The following is a 22,008-nucleotide window of genomic DNA, read 5'->3' as shown; positions in this document are numbered from 1 at the left end:
TTGCTAACTGGTGCTAGCTTCGTGATTCAGACAGCTAGTCATGGGTAGCAAGCTAGCAGAAGATGGAGGTCTGTTTTTAGCCACGCCGTGCAATTCCGTCGGTAGATTAGTGGGGTTCCGTGTGGTAGAGGGGACCAATCCAATTGTCAAAATAGTTATAGTGGCCTAAGAAGATTGTTCGATAGACCTGTTCAGATAGCAGCCGATATGCTCAAGACAGCTAACGATTAGCGGGCCGCAGTTAGTATATGGACGTTCAGGTTACGTCGCGATGGAGGGGCCGGTTGAAATACTCCCTCGGGCAGATAACGTCGGTATCCCAGTCGTGAAGGCCCGGTGGGGCTCCGCATCGGCAGTAAAACGGGTCCGGATAGGTGATTGTAGCCCAGGAGTGGCTGATGGAACTCTTCAGCTGGCTAGCTCCGGGATAATTGGTGTTTGCGCCGGAATTGATGTTAGCCGATAGTCACTCGGATAGCAGCTAGTTAGCTGCAAGATCCAGGTGTAAATGTCCAGAGCTTGAGGTAAAAATCCGGGGATATGGAGAGAAAATAGGTCTGGTATGCTCTGGTCTGAGGCGCGTTGTACAAAACTGGCAATAGTTTTCCGAGCTAAAGGATAGCTGATGAGCGCTAGCTGTGGTTAGCTGAACTACTAACGTTAGCTTGTGAGCTGGCTAACTTCTGGTTAGCTTCTGTTGTAGATTTCGGATACGAGGTGAATAATACTTTTGAGGAAGAAAAAAAAAAAACAGATCCGCACCACATTTGGTGAGGTGGGTTGCAGGAGAGTGTTTTGAAGTTGAGTTTTTAAGAAGAAAAGAATATATATATAAAAAGATATGCGAAGAAAAATATATAAAATATATAGACACGGGACAAGACGAGGACAATGGACATCTGACTGCTACGCCATCTTGGATTCGAGGTAGGATAAGGGAGGTAAGGCAATAAATAGGCCATGGTGGCGAAGTAATAACAATATAGCAATTAAATACTGGAATGGTAGATGTGCAGAAGATGAATGTGCAAGTAGAGATACTGGGGTGCAAAGGAGCAAGATAAATAAATACAGTATGGGGATGAGGTAGTTGGATGGGCTATTTACAGATGGGCTATGTACAGGTGCAGTAATCTGTGAGCTGCTCTGACAGTTGGTGCTTAAAGCTAGTGAGGGAGATATGAGTCTCCAGCTTCAGTGATTTTTGCAGTTTGTTCCAGGGGGTACCGGTACAGAGCCAATGTGTGGGGGCACCGGTGTCGAGGTAATTGAGGTAATATTTTATAGTTATAAAAGTGACTATGCATAGATAATAACAGAGAGTAGCAGCAGCGTCTCAGAGGGGATGGCAATGCAAAAAGTCTGGGTAGCCATTTGATTAGCTGTTCAGTAGTCTTATGGCTTGGGGGTAGAAGCTATTTAGGAGCCTCTTAGACCTAGACTTGGTGCTCGGCTACCGCTTGCCGTGCGGTAGCAAAGAGAACAGTCTATGACTAGAGTGGCTGGAGTCTTTGACCATTTTTAGGACCTTCCTCTAACACCACCTGGTATAGAAGACCTGGATGGCAGGAAGCTTGGCCCCGGTGATGTACTGGGCCGTTTGCACTACCCTCTGTAGTGCCTTGCGGTCGGAGGTCGAGCAGTTGCCATACCAGGCAGTGAAGAGACCAGTCAGGATGCTCTCGATAGTGCCAGCTGTAGAACCTTTTGAGGATCTGAGGATCCATGCCAAATCTTTTCAGTCTCCTGAGGGGGAATAGGTTTTGTCGTGCCCTTTTCACGACTGTCTTGGTGTGCTTGGACCATGTCAGTTTGTTGGTGATGTGGACGCCTAGGAACTTGAAGCTCTAAACCTGCTCCACTACAGTCTCGTCAAAGAGAATGGGCACATGCTCAGTCCTCCTTTTCCTGTAGTCCACACTCATCTCCTTTGTCTTGATCACGTTGAGGAAGAGGTTGTTGTCCTTGCACCACATGGGCAGGTCACTGACCTCCTCCCTATAGGCGGTCTCATCATTGTCGGTGATCAGGCCTACCACTGTTGTGTCATCGGCAAGCCTCATGATGGTGTTGGAGTCGTGTCTGACCATGCTGTCATGAGTGAACACGGGAGTACAGGAGGGGGCTGAGCACGCACCGCTAAGGGGCCCCCATGTTGAGGATCAGCGTTGCGGATGTGTTGTTACCTACCCTTACCACCTGGGGGCGGCCCGTCAGGAAGTCCAGGATCCAGTTGCAGAGGGAGGTGTTTTGTTACAGGGTTCTTAGCTTAGTGATGAGCTTTGGGGCCACTATGATGTTGAACGCTGAGCTGTAGTCAATGAACAGCATTCTCACATAGGTGTTACATTTGTCCAGGTAAGAAAGGGCAGCGTGGAGTGCAATAGAGATTGCATCATCTGTGGATCTGTCGGTGCAAATTGGAGTGGGTCTAGGGTTTCTGGGATAATGGTGTTGATGTGAGCCATTACCAGCCTTTCAAAGCATTTCATGGCTACAGACGTGAGTGCTAAGGGTCGGTAGTCATTTAGGCAGGTTACCTTAGTGTTCTTGGGCACAGGGACTATGGTGATCTGCTTGAAACATGTCGGTATTATATACTCAGAGAAAGGTTGAAAATGTCAGTGAAGACACTTGCCAGTTGGTCAGCACATGGTCGGAGTACACGTCTTGGTAATCCGTCTGGCTCCGGTTTGAAGGTCTTACTCACATCGGCTGCGGAGAGCGTAATCACACAGTCACCCGGAACGGCTGATGCTCTCATGCATGTTTCAGTATTACTTGCCTCGAAGCGAGCATAGAAGTCATTTAGCTCATCTGGTAGGCTCGTGTCACTGTGCAGCTCTCAGCAGTGCTTCCCTTTGTACTCTGTAATAGTTTGCAAGCCCTGCCACATCTGACGAGAGTCAGAGCTGGTGTAGTACAATTTGATCTTAGTCCTGTATTGATGATTTGCCTGTTTGATTGTTCCTCAGAGCGTGATTTCTTATAAGCTTCTGGGTTAGAATCCCGCTCCTTGAAAGCGGCAGCTCTACCCTTTAGCTCAGTGCAAATGTTGCCTGTAATTCATGGCTTCTGGTTGGGGTATGTACGTACAGCCACTGTGGGGACGACGTCCTCAATGTACTTATTTATAAAGCCAGTGACTGATGTGGTGTACTCCTCAATGTTATCGGAAGAATCCCAGAACATATTCCAGTCTGTGCTAGCAAAGCAGTCCTGTAGTTTGGTATCTGCTTCATCTGACCACTTTATTATAGACTGAGTCACTGGTACTTCCTGCTTTAATGTTTTCTTGTAAGCAGGAATCTGTGTGTGTTGTAAAGGTGGTCTGGAATTTTTTCCCCCTCTGGTTGCACATTGAACATGCTGATAGAAATGAGGTAAAACTGATTTAATTTTCCCTGCATTAAAGTCCCCGGCCGCTAGGAGCACCACCTCAGGATGACCGTTTTCCTGTTTGCTCATGGCGGTTTTAGTGCCAGCGTCAGTCTATGGTGGTATGTAGACGGCTACGAAAAATACAGATGATAACTCTCTAGTAGTGTGGTCTACAGCTTATCATGAGATACTCTACCTCAGGCGAGCAAAACCTCAAGACTTCCTTAGATATTGTACAGCAGCGGTTGTTCACATATATGCATAGGCCCCCGCCCCGTGTCTTACCAGAGGCTGCTGTTCTGTTCTGCCGATGGAGTGTTTAACCCACCAGCTGTATGTTCTTAATTTTGTCGTTCAGCCACGACTCTGTGAAACATAAGATATTACAGTTTTTAATGTCCCGCTGGTAGGATATACGTGCTTTCAGCTCGTCCCATTCATTTTCAAGCGATTAGCAGGACGGAAGGCAAGGGCAGATTAGCCACTCGTCGCCTGATCCTCGCAAGGCACCCTGATCTTTTTCCACAAAATATCTGTTTCCTTCTCCAGCGAATCACGGGGATCTGGGCCTGGTCGGGTGTCTGTGGTAGTATATCCCTCCCATCTGACTCATTGAAGAAAAACTCTTTGTCCAGTTTGAGTTGAGCAACTGCAGTTCAGATGTCCAGAAGCTCTTTTCGGTCTTAAGAGACGGTAGCAGCAACATTATTTATTTTATTTCACCTTTATTTAACCAGGTAGGCTAGTTGAGAACAAGTTCTCATTTGCAACTGCGACCTGGCCAAGATAAAGCATAGCAGTGTGAACAGACAACAACACAGAGTTACACATGGAGTAAACAATAAACAAGTCAATAACATGGTAGAAAAAAAGAGAATCTATATACAATGTGTGCAAAAGGCATGAGGTAGGCAATAAATAGGAGGTAGGCAATGAGGAGTGAGGGAATAAATCGAAAAATTACAATTTAGCAGATTAACACTGGAGTAATAAATCATCAGATGATCATGTGCAAGTAGAGATACTGGTGTGCAAAAGAGCAGAAAAGTAAATAAATAAAAGCAGTATGGGGGTGAGGTAGGTAAATTGGGTGGGCTATATACCGATGGACTATGTACAGCTGCAGCGATCGGTTAGCTGCTCAGATAGCAGATGTTTAAAGTTGTCGAGGGAGATAAAAGTCTCCAACTTCAGAGATTTTTGCAATTCGTTCCAGTCGCAGGCAGCAGAGAACTGGAAGGAAAGGCGGCCAAATGAGGTTTTGGCTTTAGGGATGATCAGTGAGATACACCTGCTGGAGCGCGTGCTACGGGTGGGTGTAGCCATCGTGACCAGTGAACTGAGATAAGGCGGCACTTTACCTAGCATAGCCTTGTAGATGACCTGGAGCCAGTGGGTCTGACGACGAACATGTAGCGAGGGCCAGCCAACAACGGCATACAGGTCGCAGTGGTGGGTAGTATATGGGGCTTTGGTGACAAAACGGATGGCACTGTGATAAACTGCATCCAGTTTGCTGAGTAGAGTATTGGAAGCTATTTTGTAAATGACATCGCCGAAGTCGAGGATCGGTAAGATAGTCAGTTTTACTAGGGTAAGTTTCGCGGCGTGAGACTCTAGATTTGATTTTGGATTGGAGATGTTTGATATGAGTCTGGAAGGAGCAAAACAAGTTATGAACAACTTGAAAAAACAAACAAAATAGCATGGTTGGTTAAGAGCCGATAAGACGGCAGCACTCCCCTCCAGTGCCATCACACAGGAAGGCCAGTCAATCCGGAAAAAGTCAAGAACTTTTGAAGTTTCTTCAAATGCAGTCACAAAAACCATCAAGCGCTATGATGAAACTGTCTCTCATGAGGACCGCCACAGGAAAGGAAGACCCAGAGTTACCTCTGCTGCAGAGGACAAGTTCATTAAAGTTATCTGCAAAACAGATTGCAGCACAAATAAATGCTTCACAGAGTTCAAGTAACAGACACATCTCAACATCAACTGTTCAGAGGAGACTGTGTGAATCAGGCATTCATGGTCAAATTGCTGCAAAGAAACCACTACTAAAGGACACCAATAAGAAGAAGAGACTTGCTTGGGCCAAGAAACACAAGCAGTGGACATTAGACTAGTGGAAATCTGTCCTTTGTTCTGATGAGTCCAAATGTGAGATTTTTAGTTCCAACCGCTGTCTTTGTGAGACGCAGAGTAGGTGAACGGATGATCTCCACATGTGGTTCCCACCGTGAAGTTTGAAGGAGGAGGTGTGATGGTTCTTTGCTGGTGACACTGTCAGTGATTTATTTAGAATTCAAGGCACACTTAACCAGCATGGCTACCACAGCATTCTGCAGGGATACACCATCCCATCTGGTTTGCGCTTAGTGGGACTATCATTTGTTTTTCAACAGGACAATGACCCTACACACCTCCAGACTGTGTAAGGACTATTTGACCAAGAAGGAGAGTGATGCAGTGCTGCATCAGATGACCTGGCCTCCACAATCACCCGATGGTTTGTGATGAATTGGACCGCAGAGTGAAGGAAAAGCAGCCAACAAATGCTCAGCATATGTGAGAACTCCTTCAAGACTGTTGGAATAGCATTCCAGGAAAGCTGCTTCACAGTGGTTTGGAGCGAGCGGTCACATTCGCACGTCGCTCCGCAGGTATTATAACTTTCCACTACATTTCATTATAGTACAACGGTTTGATTTGTCTAGTCTTAGCAATTTCTTCTTAGCTAGCTACATAGCCGTCTTTGTATCAAAGATAATTGCGTAATTATCGTATTTCGTCGTCCTAACGTAGCCCACACTGCTATCTGCCCAGCAGCTAGCAAACGTCCACCGTCTACCGAATAGTAGTATAACTTTTCATTACATTTCATTATAGTACAACGGTTTGATTTGTCTAATCTTAGCAATTTCTTCTTAGCTAGCTACATAGCCGTCTTTGTATCAAAGATAATTGCGTAATTATCGTATTTCGTCGTCCTAACGTAGTCTACACTGCTATCTGCCCAGCAGCTAGCCAGCTAGCAAACGTCCACCGTCTACCGAATAGCAGCACTGTAGAAACTATTACACTCAACGGAACGACTTGATTAGTGTAGTGTTAGCTAGCTACATAGTTGTCTTTGCTGTCTTCGTATCCAAGATAATTGGGTAGTTCAGAGTCTGTAGTTTTAGAGTGAAAATCTTAATTTACCGAGGTTAGCTAGCCAGCTATTTGTCGTCCTTAACGTAGGAAACACTGCTAGCTAGCCAACAGCTAGCCAACGTCTACCGAATAGAACTTCCGCAGTCAACAACCCGGTCGCATTCCGCTTCGCTCCACAGGTAGTATCACATTTTCATTTCATTTCATTGCAGTACAACGGTTTGATTTGTTTGATCGTAGCTAGGTACATAGCTAGCTACATAGCCGTCTTTGTATCAAAGATAATTGTGTAGTCTAGAGCGATTTTCTAGGTTAGCTAGCCAGCTATTGTCGTTCTTTTAACGCAACGTAACGTAATCAACACTGCTAGCTAGCCAGCTAGCCACCGAATAGCAGCACTGTAGCAGCACTGTAGAAACTATTACACTCAACGGAACGACTTGATTAGTGTAGTGTCAACACCGCAGCCACTGCCAGCAAGCCTACAAAGTCACCAACGCAGCCACTGCCAGCTAGCCTACTTCAGCAGTACTGTATCATTTTAATCATTTCAGTCAATAAGATTCTTGCTACGTAAGCTTAACTTTCTGAACATTCGAGACGTGCAGTCCACTTGTCATTCCAATCTCCTTTGCATTAGCGTAGCCTCTTCTGTAGCCTGTCAACTATGTGTCTGTCTATCCCTGTTCTCTCCTCTCTGCACAGACCATACAAACGCTTCACACCGCGTGGCCGCGGCCACCCTAATCTGGTGGTCCCAGCGCGCACGACCCACGTGGAGTTCCAGGTCTCCGGTAGCCTCTGGAACTGCCGATCTGCGGCCAACAAGGCAGAGTTCATCTCAGCCTATGCCTCCCTCCAGTCCCTGGACTTCTTGGCACTGACGGAAACATGGATCACCACAGATAACACTGCTACTCCTACTGCTCTCTCTTCGTCCGCCCACGTGTTCTCGCACACCCCGAGAGCAGCTGGTCAGCGGGGTGGTGGCACCGGGATCCTCATCTCTCCCAAGTGGTCATTCTCTCTTTCTCCCCTTACCCATCTGTCTATCGCCTCCTTTGAATTCCATGCTGTCACAGTTACCAGCCCTTTCAAGCTTAACATCCTTATCATTTATCGCCCTCCAGGTTCCCTCGGAGAGTTCATCAATGAGCTTGATGCCTTGATAAGCTCCTTTCCTGAGGACGGCTCACCTCTCACAGTTCTGGGCGACTTTAACCTCCCCACGTCTACCTTTGACTCATTCCTCTCTGCCTCCTTCTTTCCACTCCTCTCCTCTTTTGACCTCACCCTCTCACCTTCCCCCCCTACTCACAAGGCAGGCAATACGCTTGACCTCATCTTTACTAGATGCTGTTCTTCCACTAACCACATTGCAACTCCCCTCCAAGTCTCCGACCACTACCTTGTATCCTTTTCCCTCTCGCTCTCATCCAACACTTCCCACACTGCCCCTACTCGGATGGTATCGCGCCGTCCCAACCTTCGCTCTCTCTCCCCCGCTACTCTCTCCTCTTCCATCCTGTCATCTCTCCCCTCTGCTCAAACCTTCTCCAACCTATCTCCTGATTCTGCCTCCTCAACCCTCCTCTCCTCCCTTTCTGCATCCTTTGACTCTCTATGTCCCCTATCCTCCAGGCCGGCTCGGTCCTCCCCTCCCGCTCCGTGGCTCGACGACTCATTGCGAGCTCACAGAACAGGGCTCCGGGCAGCCGAGCGGAAATGGAGGAAAACTCGCCTCCCTGCGGACCTGGCATCCTTTCACTCCCTCCTCTCTACATTTTCCTCTTCTGTCTCTGCTGCTAAAGCCACTTTCTACCACTCTAAATTCCAAGCATCTGCCTCTAACCCTAGGAAGCTCTTTGCCACCTTCTCCTCCCTCCTGAATCCCCCTCCCCCTCCCCCCCCCTCCTCCCTCTCTGCAGATGACTTCGTCAACCATTTTGAAAAGAAGGTCGACGACATCCGATCCTCGTTTGCTAAGTCAAACGACACCGCTGGTTCTGCTCACACTGCCCTACCCTGTGCTCTGACCTCTTTCTCCCCTCTCTCTCCAGATGAAATCTCGCGTCTTGTGACGGCCGGCCGCCCAACAACCTGCCCGCTTGACCCTATCCCCTCCTCTCTTCTCCAGACCATTTCCGGAGACCTTCTCCCTTACCTCACCTCGCTCATCAACTCATCCCTGACCGCTGGCTACGTCCCTTCTGTCTTCAAGAGAGCGAGAGTTGCACCCCTTCTGAAAAAACCTACACTCGATCCCTCCGATGTCAACAACTACAGACCAGTATCCCTTCTTTCTTTTCTCTCCAAAACTCTTGAACGTGCCGTCCTTGGCCAGCTCTCCTGCTATCTCTCTCAGAATGACCTTCTTGATCCAAATCAGTCAGGTTTCAAGACTAGTCATTCAACTGAGACTGCTCTTCTCTGTATCACGGAGGCGCTCCGCACTGCTAAAGCTAACTCTCTCTCCTCTGCTCTCATCCTTCTAGACCTATCGGCTGCCTTCGACACTGTGAACCATCAGATCCTCCTCTCCACCCTCTCCGAGTTGGGCATCTCCGGCGCGGCCCACGCTTGGATTGCGTCCTACCTGACAGGTCGCTCCTACCAGGTGGCGTGGCGAGAATCTGTCTCCTCACCACGTGCTCTCACCACTGGTGTCCCCCAGGGCTCTGTTCTAGGCCCTCTCCTATTCTCGCTATACACCAAGTCACTTGGCTCTGTCATAACCTCACATGGTCTCTCCTATCATTGCTATGCAGACGACAAACAATTAATCTTCTCCTTTCCCCCTTCTGATGACCAGGTGGCGAATCGCATCTCTGCATGTCTGGCAGACATATCAGTGTGGATGACGGATCACCACCTCAAGCTGAACCTCGGCAAGACGGAGCTGCTCTTCCTCCCGGGGAAGGACTGCCCGTTCCATGATCTCGCCATCACGGTTGACAACTCCATTGTGTCCTCCTCCCAGAGCGCTAAGAACCTTGGCGTGATCCTGGACAACACCCTGTCGTTCTCAACTAACATCAAGGCGGTGGCCCGTTCCTGTAGGTTCATGCTCTACAACATCCGCAGAGTACGACCCTGCCTCAAACAGGAAGCGGCGCAGGTCCTAATCCAGGCACTTGTCATCTCCCGTCTGGATTACTGCAACTCGCTGTTGGCTGGGCTCCCTGCCTGTGTCATTAAACTCCTACAACTCATCCAGAACGCCGCAGCCCGTCTGGTGTTCAACCTTCCCAAGTTCTCCCACGTCACCCCGCTCCTCCGCTCTCTCCACTGGCTTCCAGTTGAAGCTCGCATCCGCTACAAGACCATGGTGCTTGCCTACGGAGCTGTGAGGGGAACGGCACCTCAGTACCTCCAGGCTCTGATCAGGCCCTACACCCAAACAAGGGTACTGCGTTCATCCACCTCTGGCCTGCTCGCCTCCCTACCACTGAGGAAGTACAGTTCCCGCTCAGCCCAGTCAAAACTGTTCGCTGCTCTGGCCCCCCAATGGTGGAACAAACTCCCTCACGACGCCAGGACAGCGGAGTCAATCACCACCTTCCGGAGACACCTGAAACCCCACCTCTTTAAGGAATACCTAGGATAGGATAAAGTAATCCTTCTGACCCCCCCCCCCTCCCCCCTTAAAAGATTTAGATGCACTGTTGTAAAGTGGCTGTTCCACTGGATGTCATAAGGTGAATGCACCAATTTGTAAGTCGCTCTGGATAAGAGCGTCTGCTAAATGACTTAAATGTAAATGTAAATGTAGAATGCCATGCGTGTGCAAAGCTGTCATGAAGGCAAAGGCTGGCTACTTTGAAGAATCTAAAATATAAACTATATTTTGATTTGTTTAACAATTTTGTGGTTACTACATGATTCCATATGTGTTATTTCATAGTTTTGATGTCTTCACTATTATTCTACAACGTAGAAAATAGTAAAATAAAGAAAAAACCTTGAATGAGTAGGTGTGTCCAAACTTTTGACTGGTACTGTTTGTGAGAATGAATCGCTCCCTCCATTGACAATGCTATCCTCTCTAACCAGGAACCATTGCACAGGTGTTTGACAGAGAACGACACAGTATGTGGGTGTTATGAGAGAATGACATGGGCCTTGACCAACACTAACACTTACCTGGACACCACGCTCAAACTGTCTCAATCGAAATGTAGACGATGCCATTCATTTAGGTCAAAGTCCCATAATAAGACCGATCAAACATTTATCTGTGTTTATGATGTTTATTTATTCATAAAATACTGAAGGAAATATGTGTGATAAGGAATTACATATCAAATGTAGACCTATGGAGACACCACTTTGTTGAGTCCTCGTACCACCGTAGATGTATTTTAAATAGCACTGCCCTCTGGAGGATAATAGTGAGAGTGAATGACAGAGTACTCAGCAATCTCTAACATGCAGACCACACAGCCTGCGTCACAAAATAAATGTACACATACATGTTATTCAATCATTGCACACACACTGCTCGCTCGCATCAATGAGTGTCTGCGTAGCCAGGCGTTAAAATAGAACTTGGTTTTATTTGTGAAGCTTGAGGCACTGCAAGTCCCGCCTCTCCCATCTCCTCGTTGGTTTTTAGGAGCATATACCCATGTGGGTGATTGAAAGATTAATTGAGGTCCACACTCCAGTCCAGTTAGTGGTGGTAATGCACCTTAAAGTTGATTACCAACCGCCATATAAAGTCCAAAGAAGAAGAAGAAGCCTGAAGGAGGAGAGATTACTAGAAACTAACTCTGTTTACCCTTTTATCTGTGGATTCATTGTCGGAGTAGAGGACCTTGTACATTTCAGGTAAAATAACAACCCAATGTTTATATCCCAGGACAAATTAGCCTGCAACAGTAAGCTAGCTAAATAGGACAAATTAGCCTGCAACAGTAAGCTAGCTAGCTAAATTTCCATAAATGTTTAATACTTTTCGACCTGTCCCCCAAATTAATATAGTTGGTTCAGAGTTCGTTTTGATATTTCAACCTGCGTGTCCTGATCGGTTTGGTGTGGGTGGACAAAATCCACATGTGCGCGGACGCAGGCGGCGCCTGGTCTAGTCAGCATGTAAGAAATCTTCAATTAAAAAGAGTCATGACAAGTTGGTTGTAAAATACATGTCTATTACAAAATGTTACATACAGTGCATAGTTACTTCAATATTTCAAATTCATGAATCTTTCTACTTGGTCTTCACCAAGTCTCCGAGCCAAATATACTTGTCATTAACCTTTACAAGTGTTCCCATTTTGTCAACGCAAAACCTCATACCGTTTTTTCATCTTGGTAACAAACCACACATGCGCATAATTGTTGACCACATGTCCCGGATTGTGCGGAACAGTCCCACATTTTGGCATTTTGTCCCACTTCCCACAAACAATCATGTCCCGCATTTTATCAACAAATTAAAACCCCACTAATTTACTAAAGGTAGATTTGTCACCGTATTTCACTCAGACGTCCTATTAATTTGATACGAATTGATTCCAACCCGTCTCTTTTGCAGTCACGTTGCGTTTATGAACGAGATTTAGGCCAATGTCATATCGTCAACCAATCACATTTGTCAAATCTTTTCGGGCTAAATTCTAGTTACTTGGAGAGGACAGTTACTACTTACAATATGTGTGCTTCTAACGAAGACCTACAAAACTAAGTAAAAATATGTATTAGACTGAAAGATATAGGCTGAGCTAATTTCTTCAAACTTGTGATGCTCATTAGTTGCTCATTCAAGATATTTGCTGCTACTTCACTCAATCCCGTTTTAAGTCTCCCATCCTAACTGTTTTACATTCCCTGAGACCAACAAGAAACGTTTTCTTGGCCAAATATTTGCAGATTTTCATAAAACAGCCACAAAAGTGGTCTCTCGTTTCTGTATCACCAAATTTTGCGCGAGGCAAAAGACTATGCTATGCAATTAGCTCTGTTGGTGCAGCGGGAGGGGGATTTGTGTGTGTGTGTGTGTGTGTGTGTGTGTGTAGGCTACATTGTCACTCGAATATCGCGCAAATCATACCGCTATCCCGCATTTGCGATTTTTTTTATGCGGTCAACCTAACATGATGTATATACCAAAATAATGTAGTTCCTCCTTTCGAATATACCAAATCAAGATGTATTTGCTGTATAATAACTGCTAAAGTTTAAAAACGAGCATACAGAAGAAGAAAAGAATCCACCCAAATATGTTGTGGTCAGCAACATTTAGCCAAGCAGGGAGAATGACGGTAGCACCAATAGTGTCAATATTGATCAACTGTACATAAATGTGGCATGTCTCTTAAATCTGTCTTGTTGAGAATTGTGAAATGAACTGTAAATTAAATGTGACTTGATTTGACTTGCCTGGTCTTTGGTTTGGACAGTCCTATACACTATTCCCTTTAACCTGACAGAGGGCAGAGTAGGACGATTCTGTGTAGAACTGAAGATAATCGGTTAGAACAGGTCAAACCTGGTCAGAACCAGTCAGAACTGGTCAGAGGTTCTTGCAGCAGGTACTGCGTTTCTCCTGGGTGTCGCTAGCTGGTCCAATAGTACTGGACAGGGTCACGGCAGTGATGGACACGCTGGGCACCTCTCGACTGGCCACCTTCTTGTGGATCGCTGGGGGTAACAGATATCATCACGTCAAAAAGTGATGCTGGTCTTACACACACACGTCACAGAAAAGGTGCATGGCAGAAAAGTGCACCAAGTACAATAGTAGAGATCCACATGACATGGTGTTGTCTAACGTTTTCTAGATAAAGGTATGAAGTACAAGAGCAACATAATAAGAACCTGTGAGAACTTCCTGGAAAGCAGCTTCAACGTTGGTAGAATCCAGAGCTGACGTCTCCATAAACAAGAGGCCATTCTTTTCTGCATGAGAAGGAATACCTTGTTGACTATATTCTTACGGACATCATACTCAAAACCAACCTTAGAATTCCTTTTCATTGATGCAAAGTTGGTCATTTTTTTTACATTACCATCAGACATTGATATTCTATTCAATGGAAAAGCAATATGAAACATTTTGCAATATTCTGCCACTTTCTGTCATTGACTGCATATTGCACACTTGTGTAACTAGTAACTAAGTTACAGGTAACTGGTAAGTAACTGGTAACTAACTAGTAGCTAAGTAACTCATAACTGGTAAATAACTAGTAAGTAACTTTTAACTAACTGGTAAGTAAATGATCACCTGTGAAGTCCTTGGCCTCCTCGGTGGGCACGGTCCTCAGGGTATCCAGATCACACTTGTTGCCCACCAGCATGACCACCATGTGGGGCTCAGTGTGGTCGTACAGCTCCTTCAGCCAACGCTCCACACTCTCATAGGTTAGGTGCTTGGTGATGTCATACACCAGCAGAGCCCCCACCGCCCCTCTGTAGTACCTGGAGAGAGAAAGAGAGAGAAACGGAGAGAGGGAGAGCAAGAAAGAGAAACAGAAAGAGAGAGAAACAGAGAGAGAGATCGACAGAGAGCAAGAGAGACCGAGAAACAGAGAGAGAGAGAGAGAAAGAGAGAGATTGACAGAGGGAGAACCAGAGAGAGAGAGAACCAGAGAGAGGGACATCTAAAGTGAAGTCAGATGTTCACTTGGTGGGGGGGTTGTGTTTGCATAAACAGTGCATTCGCGAAGTATTCAGACTCTTTAATTTTTTTCACATTTTGTTCTTTACAGCCTTATTCTAAAATGTATTAAATTGTTCCCCCCCCCCCCCCCTCCTCAATCTACACACAATACCCCATAATGACAAAGCAAAAAAACTGGTTAATATACATTTTAGCAAATTGATATAAAAAAGAATGAAATATGACATTTACATAAGTTTTCAGACCCTTTACTCAGTACTTTGTTGAAGCACCTTGGCAGCGATTACAGCCTCAAGTCTTTTTGGGTATGACGCTAAAAGCTTGGCACATCTGTATTTAGGGAGTTTCTCCCATTCTTCTCTGCAGATCCTCTCAAGCTCTGTAAGGTTGGATGGGGAGCATCGCTGCACAGCTATTTTCAGGTCTCTCCAGCGATGTTCGATCAGGGTCAAGTCCGGGCTCCGGCTGGGCCACTCAAGGACATTCAGAGACTTGTCCCGAAGCCACTCCTTCGTTGTCTTGGCTGTGTGTTTAGTGTCGTTGTCCTGTTGGAGGGTGAAACTTCACCCCAGTCTGAGGTCTTGAGCACTCTGGAGCAGATTTTCATCAAGGATCTCTCTGTACTTTGCTCTGTTCATCTTTCATCGATCCTGACTAGTCTCCCATTCCCTGCCGTTGAAAAACATCCCTACAGCATGATGCTGCCACCACCATGCCTCATGGTTTGGTTTTGCATTGTCAAGCATTGTCAACTGTGGGACCTTATATAGACTGGTGTGTTCCTTTCCAAATCATGTCCAATCAATTGATTTTACCACAGGTGGACTGCAATAAAGTTGTAGAAACATCTCAAGGATGATCAATGGAAACAGGATGTACCTGATCTCAATTTCAAGTCTCATAGCAAGGGGCTGAATACTTATGTAAATAAGTTATTTCTGTTTTTATAATTTTTTTATACATTTGCAAAAACCTAAAAACCTGTTTTTGCTTTGTCATTATGAGGTATTCTGTGTAGATTAATTTAATTCTGTGTAGATTAATTAAGATTAAAATTATTTCATAAATTCTAGAATAAGGCTGTAACGTAACAAAATGTGGAAAAAATCAAGTGGTCTGAATACTTTCTGAACACATTGTATGTGTGTATCTATCCACACTGAGGTGATTGGCTCTCTAGCACTCTAATGTATGTGTTGTGTACAAGGAGTGTGTGTGTATGTCCGTGCATGCGTTCTGGTGTGTGCACGTATGTGTGTGTTGAGTGCACGTGTGTCCTGATGTGTGTACCCACGCGGAGGTGTTGGCTCTGTATCTCTCCAGCCCTGCCGTGTCCCAGATCTGAGCCTTGATGGCGACGTTATCCAGCTGAACAGTGCGGGTGCTGAACTCCACTCCGATGGTGGTGCGGCTGTCGTGGTTAAACTCATTCTGGGTGAAGCGAGACAGCAGGTTGCTTTTCCCAACACCAGACTCACCAATCAGAACCACTAAAGGATGACAGATATCATGGAAACACTTGAGTAAATGAGGGATACAAAGTATATTGAAAGCAAGTGCTGCCATACAAGTGTGGTTCCTGTGTTAATTAAGCAATTAACATCCCATCATGCTTAGGGTCATATATAAAAATGCTGGGCAGGCCATTATTTTAGTCATTATTTTGGCTACCATGGTTATGCTCCCATAGGATGATAATGCCCCCATCCACCGGGCACGAATGTTCACTTAATGGTTTAATGAGCATGAAACGATGTAAGTCATGTGCCATGGCCGTCTCAGTCACCAGATCTCAACCCATATGAACACTTATGGGAGATTCTGGAGCGGTGCCTGATACACCGTTTTCTATCTCCATCAACAAAACACCAAATTATGGAATTTCTTGTGGAAGAATGGTGTCGTATCCATCCAATAGAGTTCCAGGAACTTGTAGAATCTTGTTGCTGTTTACTTTATTTAGTCAGTTACTTATATCATTATTACGTTTCTTGGGTGCAATGTTAGATGTTTCAGGTACAACAGTACCATCTACACTGAGTTTATAAAACATTAAGAACACCTGCTCGTTCCATAACATAGACTGGCCAGGTGAATCCAGGTGAAAGCTATGATCCCCTTATTGATGTCACTTGTTAAATCCACTTCAATCAGTGTAGATGAAGGGGGGGAGAAAGGTTAAAGAAGGATTTATAAGCATGGATTGTGTATGTGTGCCATTCAGAGGGTGAATGGGCAAGACAACATATTTAAGTGCCTTTGAACGGGGTATGGAAGTAGGTGCCAGGTGCACCAGTTTGTGTCAAGAACTGGAATGCTGCAGGGTTTTTCACACACTTTCCCGTGTTTTTCAAGAATGGTTTCAAGAATGGTTCACCACCCAAAGGACATCCCGGGGGATTTGTTTACATATAGAATCAGCTTCTTTGACAAACAAGACTCACCTTTGAAGATAAAGTTGTAGCTTTCGTCACCCATACTGTGCCGTTGTTGTGCCCTGGTGGGTTCCTCCTCCGCCTGGTATAGGAGTGCTACTGCATTAGGTCCCAGGAGAGGGGGAACGAGAGAAAAAAAAGAGAGAACAGCAGAGACAAGCGCCTCTTGTCTCCCAAGGCGCCAACGTAGTGAGACAGTGTAACAGAGGTGAAAATGAAGGAGAAAGAGAGAGAACAGGTTAGAGCTAGGCTAACACTGACACTCCTCTTTCTTTATCTGTAGATGGGGGCAGTTTGTCTATGGACAGACAGAGAGACGATCCCTGCTACTGACGATTCCTCCTGTGGCTCAGCTGACACACGGGAGAGGCGGAGGGGGGAAGTTGATGTCAGAGCAGGTGTAACAGGTAGAACCACTAGCATGTACAGTTATCACAAGAGAATAGACTCCACCCTCCCTCCCTCCCCATCTAGTCTGTCTATTTCGTCTGACAGGTGCATCTTCAGTGTATGGCAGGTGAAGCAGTGCTATGGTGAATAGGAGAAACTTGTCCTTAGACACTGATCTAAGATCATTTTTGGTTTCCTCCTCAGGTTATGATTTGTGGAGGGTAATTGGGTCCTAGATCAGCTGATCCTGAGGGCAACTCTTACCTCTGGTTGTTACTACAGATGTGCACAGATAGGGCTCTGCCCCTTTGCCTTTCCACTCTCTAAAGTGTCCTTTTGGGTGGTGGTATAATTTCCCCCAAATTGTATACATTTGTCATTAACTGTGTTTCCATTAACTTGTCTAGTCATTTTTGTTGTTGTTGACATTTAGAAAGTTTGCATAGAAAATAGATGACATTTGCCTGCTAGGGTGCGTTTCCATTTAACTACTGTATCTTGTATTTGTATTTATTGTGGATCTCCATTAGCTACTCTTCCTGGGGCCTGGCAAAATTAAGGTAGTTATACAATTTTAAAAACATTACAATACATTCATAACAGATTTCACAACACATTAAGTGTGTGCCCTCAGGCCCCTACTCCACTAGCACATATCTACAACACTAAATCCATGTGTACGTGTGTGTATAGTGTGTATGTTATCATGTGTGTGTATGCATGTGTCTGTGCTTATGTTTGTGTTGCTTCACAGTCCCCACTGTTCCATAAGGTGTATTTTTTATCAGTTAAATTTTTTGGGGATTCTACTGCTTGCATCAGTTACCTGATGTGGAATAGAGTTCCATGTAGTCATTGCTCTATGTAGTACTGTGGACCTCCCGTAGTCTGTTCTAGACTTGGGGACTGTGAAGAGACCTCTGATGGCATGTCTTGTGGGGTATGCATGGGTGTCGGAGCACGCAAGGTCCCCCTGCTCAAGCCAGCGCATGTCCAGGCCTGTCTGAAGTTTGCCAATGACCATCTGGATGATCCAGAGGAGGAATGGGAGAAGGTCATGTGCTCTGATGAGACAAAAATAGAGCTTTTTGGTCTAAACTCCACTCGCCGTGTTTGGAGGAAGAAGAAGGATGAGTACAACCCCAAGAACACCATCCCAACCGTGAAGCATGGAGGTGGAAACATCATTCTTTGGGGATGCTTTTCTGCAAAGGGGACAGGACGACTGCACCGTATTGAGGGGAGGATGGATGGGGCCATGTATCGCGAGATCTTGGCCAACAACCTCCTTCCCTCAGTAAGAGCATTGAAGATGGGTCGTGGCTGGGTCTTCCAGCATGACAACGACCCGAAACACACAGCCAGGGAAACTAAGGAGTGGCTCCGTAAGAAGCATCTCAAGGTCCTGGAGTGGCCTAGCCAGTCTCCAGACCTGAACCCAATAGAAAATCTTTGGAGGGAGCTGAAAGTCCGTATTGCCCAGCGACAGCCCCGAAACCTGAAGGATCTGGAGAAGGTCTGTATGGAGGAGTGGGCCAAAATCCCTGCTGCAGTGTGTCGAACCTGGTCAAGAACTACAGGAAACATATGATCTCTGTAATTGCAAACAAAGGTTTCTATACCAAATATTAAGTTCTGCTTTCTGATGTATCAAATACTTATGTCATGCAATTAAATACAAATTAATTACTTAAAAATCATACAATGTGATTTTCTGGATTTTTGTTTTAGATTCCGTCTCTCACAGTTGAAGTGTACCTATGATAAAAATTACAGACCAAGTATTTGACACATGCTTTGTAAGTAGGAAAACCTGCAAAATCGGCAGTGTGTCAAATACTTGTTCTCCCCACTGTACATCCAAGGGACAGCCGTGCTGCCCTGTTCTGAACAATTGCAAGTCCCTCTTTGTGGCACCTGTAAGAAATTGTAATAGAGACTGGAAACTAGTAATAACTACATTTCAACATAAGCCATATTTTATACAAAAATACACATACTCCTCATTTCTCTTGGACATATGCTGGACTCATTAAGACACCAACTACAGACACACATAATTCCCCTACCCCATAATAACCACAGAACACACCCAACACATGCTTGGAGCTCAAGACAAAGAACTATCTCAGGAACCAATGGAACGTGGACACCAGGCCTGTTCAGGACTACCCAAGACCCAGATCGACCAATCGGAAGGCCAGACTCGCAGATCTACCTACTTTGCTTGTTGTCTATATAATACTGTACAATTCTTGAAACTACCTCTTTTCCGGACGATTTCATACAAATCAGACAGAAAGAGCCGTGCCGCACGCTTTGCCTAATATCTTTACACTTGAATAAATCTGCCTTATTATACAATTATCCACCTCGTCCTATTGTCTCCTCTTGTTCTCCTGTCAACAGTAAACGTTTTACTAACACACCTGACCACACGACTAAACAGTAGTCCAGGTGCAACAAAACTAGAGCCTCTAGGACCTGCATTGTTGAAGGTAGAGCAGTGCTTTATTGTAGACAGACTTGTCCCCATCTTAGCTACTGTATCAATATGTTTTGACCATGACAGTTTACAATCCAGGGTTACTCAAAGCAATTTAGTCACCTCAATTTGCTAAATTTCCACATTATTTATTACAAGATTTAATTTAGGTTTAGGGTTTAGTGAATTATTTTGTCCCAAATACAATGCTTTCGTTTTTGAAATATTTAGGACTAACTTATACCTTGCCCCCCATTCTGAAACTAACTGCAGCTCTTTGTTAAGTGTTGGAGTCATTTTAGTCGCTGTAGTAGCTGATGTGTATAACACACCCAAAGCCAGTAGCATGTTGTTAGTAAATATTGAAAAAAGTAAGGGGCCTAGACAGCTGCCCTGGGGAATTCCTGATTCTACCTGGAGTATGTTGGAAGAAGAACACTCTTTGTGTTCTGTTAGACAGGTAACTCTTCATACACAATATAGCAGGGGTTGTAAAGCCATAACACATACGTTTTTCCATCAGCAGACTATGATCGATAATGTCAAAAGCCGCAATGAAGTCTAGCAAAACAGACCCCCCCTACAATCTGTTTATCATACATTTCTCTCAGCCAATCATCAGTCATTTGTGTAAGTGCTGTGCTTGTTGAATGTACTTCCATATAAGTGTGCTGAAAGTCTTGTCAATTTGTTTAATGTAAAATATCATTGTATCTGGTCAAACACCATTTTCCCCATGGAAACAGCTGGATGTAATGCCACCGCCCCCCCCCCCCCCCACAAAAAAAAATTACATTTTAAGTGGTTGAAGTGTTTCCATTATCCATTTAGGAAAGTTTCTCATTAATAAATTGGTGACAGCCTGTATGCCCCCCCACCTATCAGTTTCATGTCTCAGGTAGCCCACAAAAGCCAGCATGGATAGAATGCAAGAATTGACTAATATTTGACATATTCTAATTCTATTGTGTCAAAGTATCGCCACGGTCCGTGTGGTGGTGAAACTTGCACTCCTGTAGATCTGAAATAATTGGATGGTGAAACTTACCAACCAACCAGAAAGGGAAGGCGAAGCAATTCTGCCATTCTTGAAAGTCAAGACAATCCCTGTACTGCAAAGAAAGAATGAAAAAATTTATTTTGCAAGAGGTAGGCATTTAGAATTAATTGTGGAGTCAAGCTTTATGGTTATGCGGGTGACATCACATGCCCCACGTAGGCCTACCTTCAAAATTATTTGTCAATCATAATTTATTCGAAAAACACAGTTTCCATCATCATTTGTCACAAAAAAGAAAGTTAGTTAGACAGAAGAAAAATGTACCCCTGTCGAACGGATGAAAATATTGTCGATCTTTAGAACATTTCTCCTATTGACCTATCTGCCGTTTCCATTACACATGTCACAACATTGATTTTATCGAATAAACCTGGGTCAATGGAAACCTGCCTCGTGTTGTTCGGAACCCACTGCACGCAAGTTGTCAAGTTTGCCACTCCTGAGTTGGCTACAAAAAATGTCTAATCCATATTTATTCCTCTGACAGATAAGCACGGCCATTTTAAACAATTAACAGTCAGAGATAGATCGAAGCCTTGGTTTTCTTCAAAGTTATCTAAGCTCATTCAGACGAGAAATCAGGCCTGGGACAAAGCAAGGAAAACTGACTCCGTAGTGGACTGGCAATTTTTCAGACAATTGAGAAACAGATGTACTATCTCGATTATGTGTATCCTAAATCAAGCTACTTTTTAAGCTCTCTCTCTGACTGCTGGTGATCCTTCAAAATGTTGGAAAACAGTAAATGCACTGAAGCTTACAAATTCCTCATATTCCCTGCCTAAGCAAGTTCTGTCTGACTCTGGCATCATAACTGAGATGAATGGGATAAGTTATGCTTTTAATCATCATTTTTATCTCGGCAGGCTTTTATTTGAGAGAAACGGTGATGTAGTTGACCCCGGTCAGTCAATCAACTGCTCTTTTCTCTGCCAGCCTCTAGCTGACTCCACAGTTAACCCGTCAACTTCAAGTGAATCTTTTGTTTATATTTCAACAATTTACTTGACAGACATTTTATTGATCAGCATTTGCAATAATGTGTATCCATATCCACTCGCACTGATATGATTCATCCATTTTTGCTGCAGCTCTCTGCCCCCCGATTGCTGAATCATTAACTCATATTTTTAACCTGGCGATTATATCTGATACTTTCCCCAAGATTTGAAAGGCGGCCCGTGTGCTCCCCCTTCACAAAGGTGGTGACCCTTGTGACCTAAATAATTATCCGCCTTTTTAAAAACTTTCTTGCCTAGCTAAAATATTTGAATCCTTGATTCATTCTCAGCTAAGATCTTTCTTACCTTTGAAATGTATTCTAAATGTACATCAGTCGGGTTTTAGACCAGGTCATAGCACTGCCGCATCCTTAGTTATAAATGATGTGGTTAACTGTATGGATAAAAGGCAACATTTTGTTGCTCTCTTCATTGACCTGACAAAGGTTTTCCATACTGTTGATCACTCAATGTAC

The 22,008-nt window shown here is 44.8% G+C and overlaps 1 protein-coding gene across 1 annotated transcript; it reads right to left on the bottom strand.

Moving 5' to 3' along the window:
- Positions 1-10,793: 10,793 nt before the first annotated feature.
- Positions 10,794-17,996, bottom strand: LOC129830869 (ras-related protein Rab-25-like). Its single transcript, XM_055893680.1, has 5 exons — positions 16,606-17,996; positions 15,456-15,651; positions 13,766-13,959; positions 13,357-13,437; positions 10,794-13,179 (listed from the first exon to the last, which is right to left on the bottom strand). The coding sequence occupies exons 1-5, from the start codon at positions 16,637-16,639 to the stop codon at positions 13,052-13,054; spliced, it is 633 nt and encodes a 210-aa protein (XP_055749655.1). The 5' UTR covers positions 16,640-17,996; the 3' UTR covers positions 10,794-13,051.
- Positions 17,997-22,008: the final 4,012 nt, after the last annotated feature.

This window comes from Salvelinus fontinalis, chromosome 32 (genome assembly GCF_029448725.1).
Source record: "Salvelinus fontinalis isolate EN_2023a chromosome 32, ASM2944872v1, whole genome shotgun sequence".
NCBI classification, from domain to species: Eukaryota; Metazoa; Chordata; class Actinopteri; order Salmoniformes; family Salmonidae; genus Salvelinus; species Salvelinus fontinalis.
This window is presented reverse-complemented; position numbering and strand designations above follow the sequence as displayed.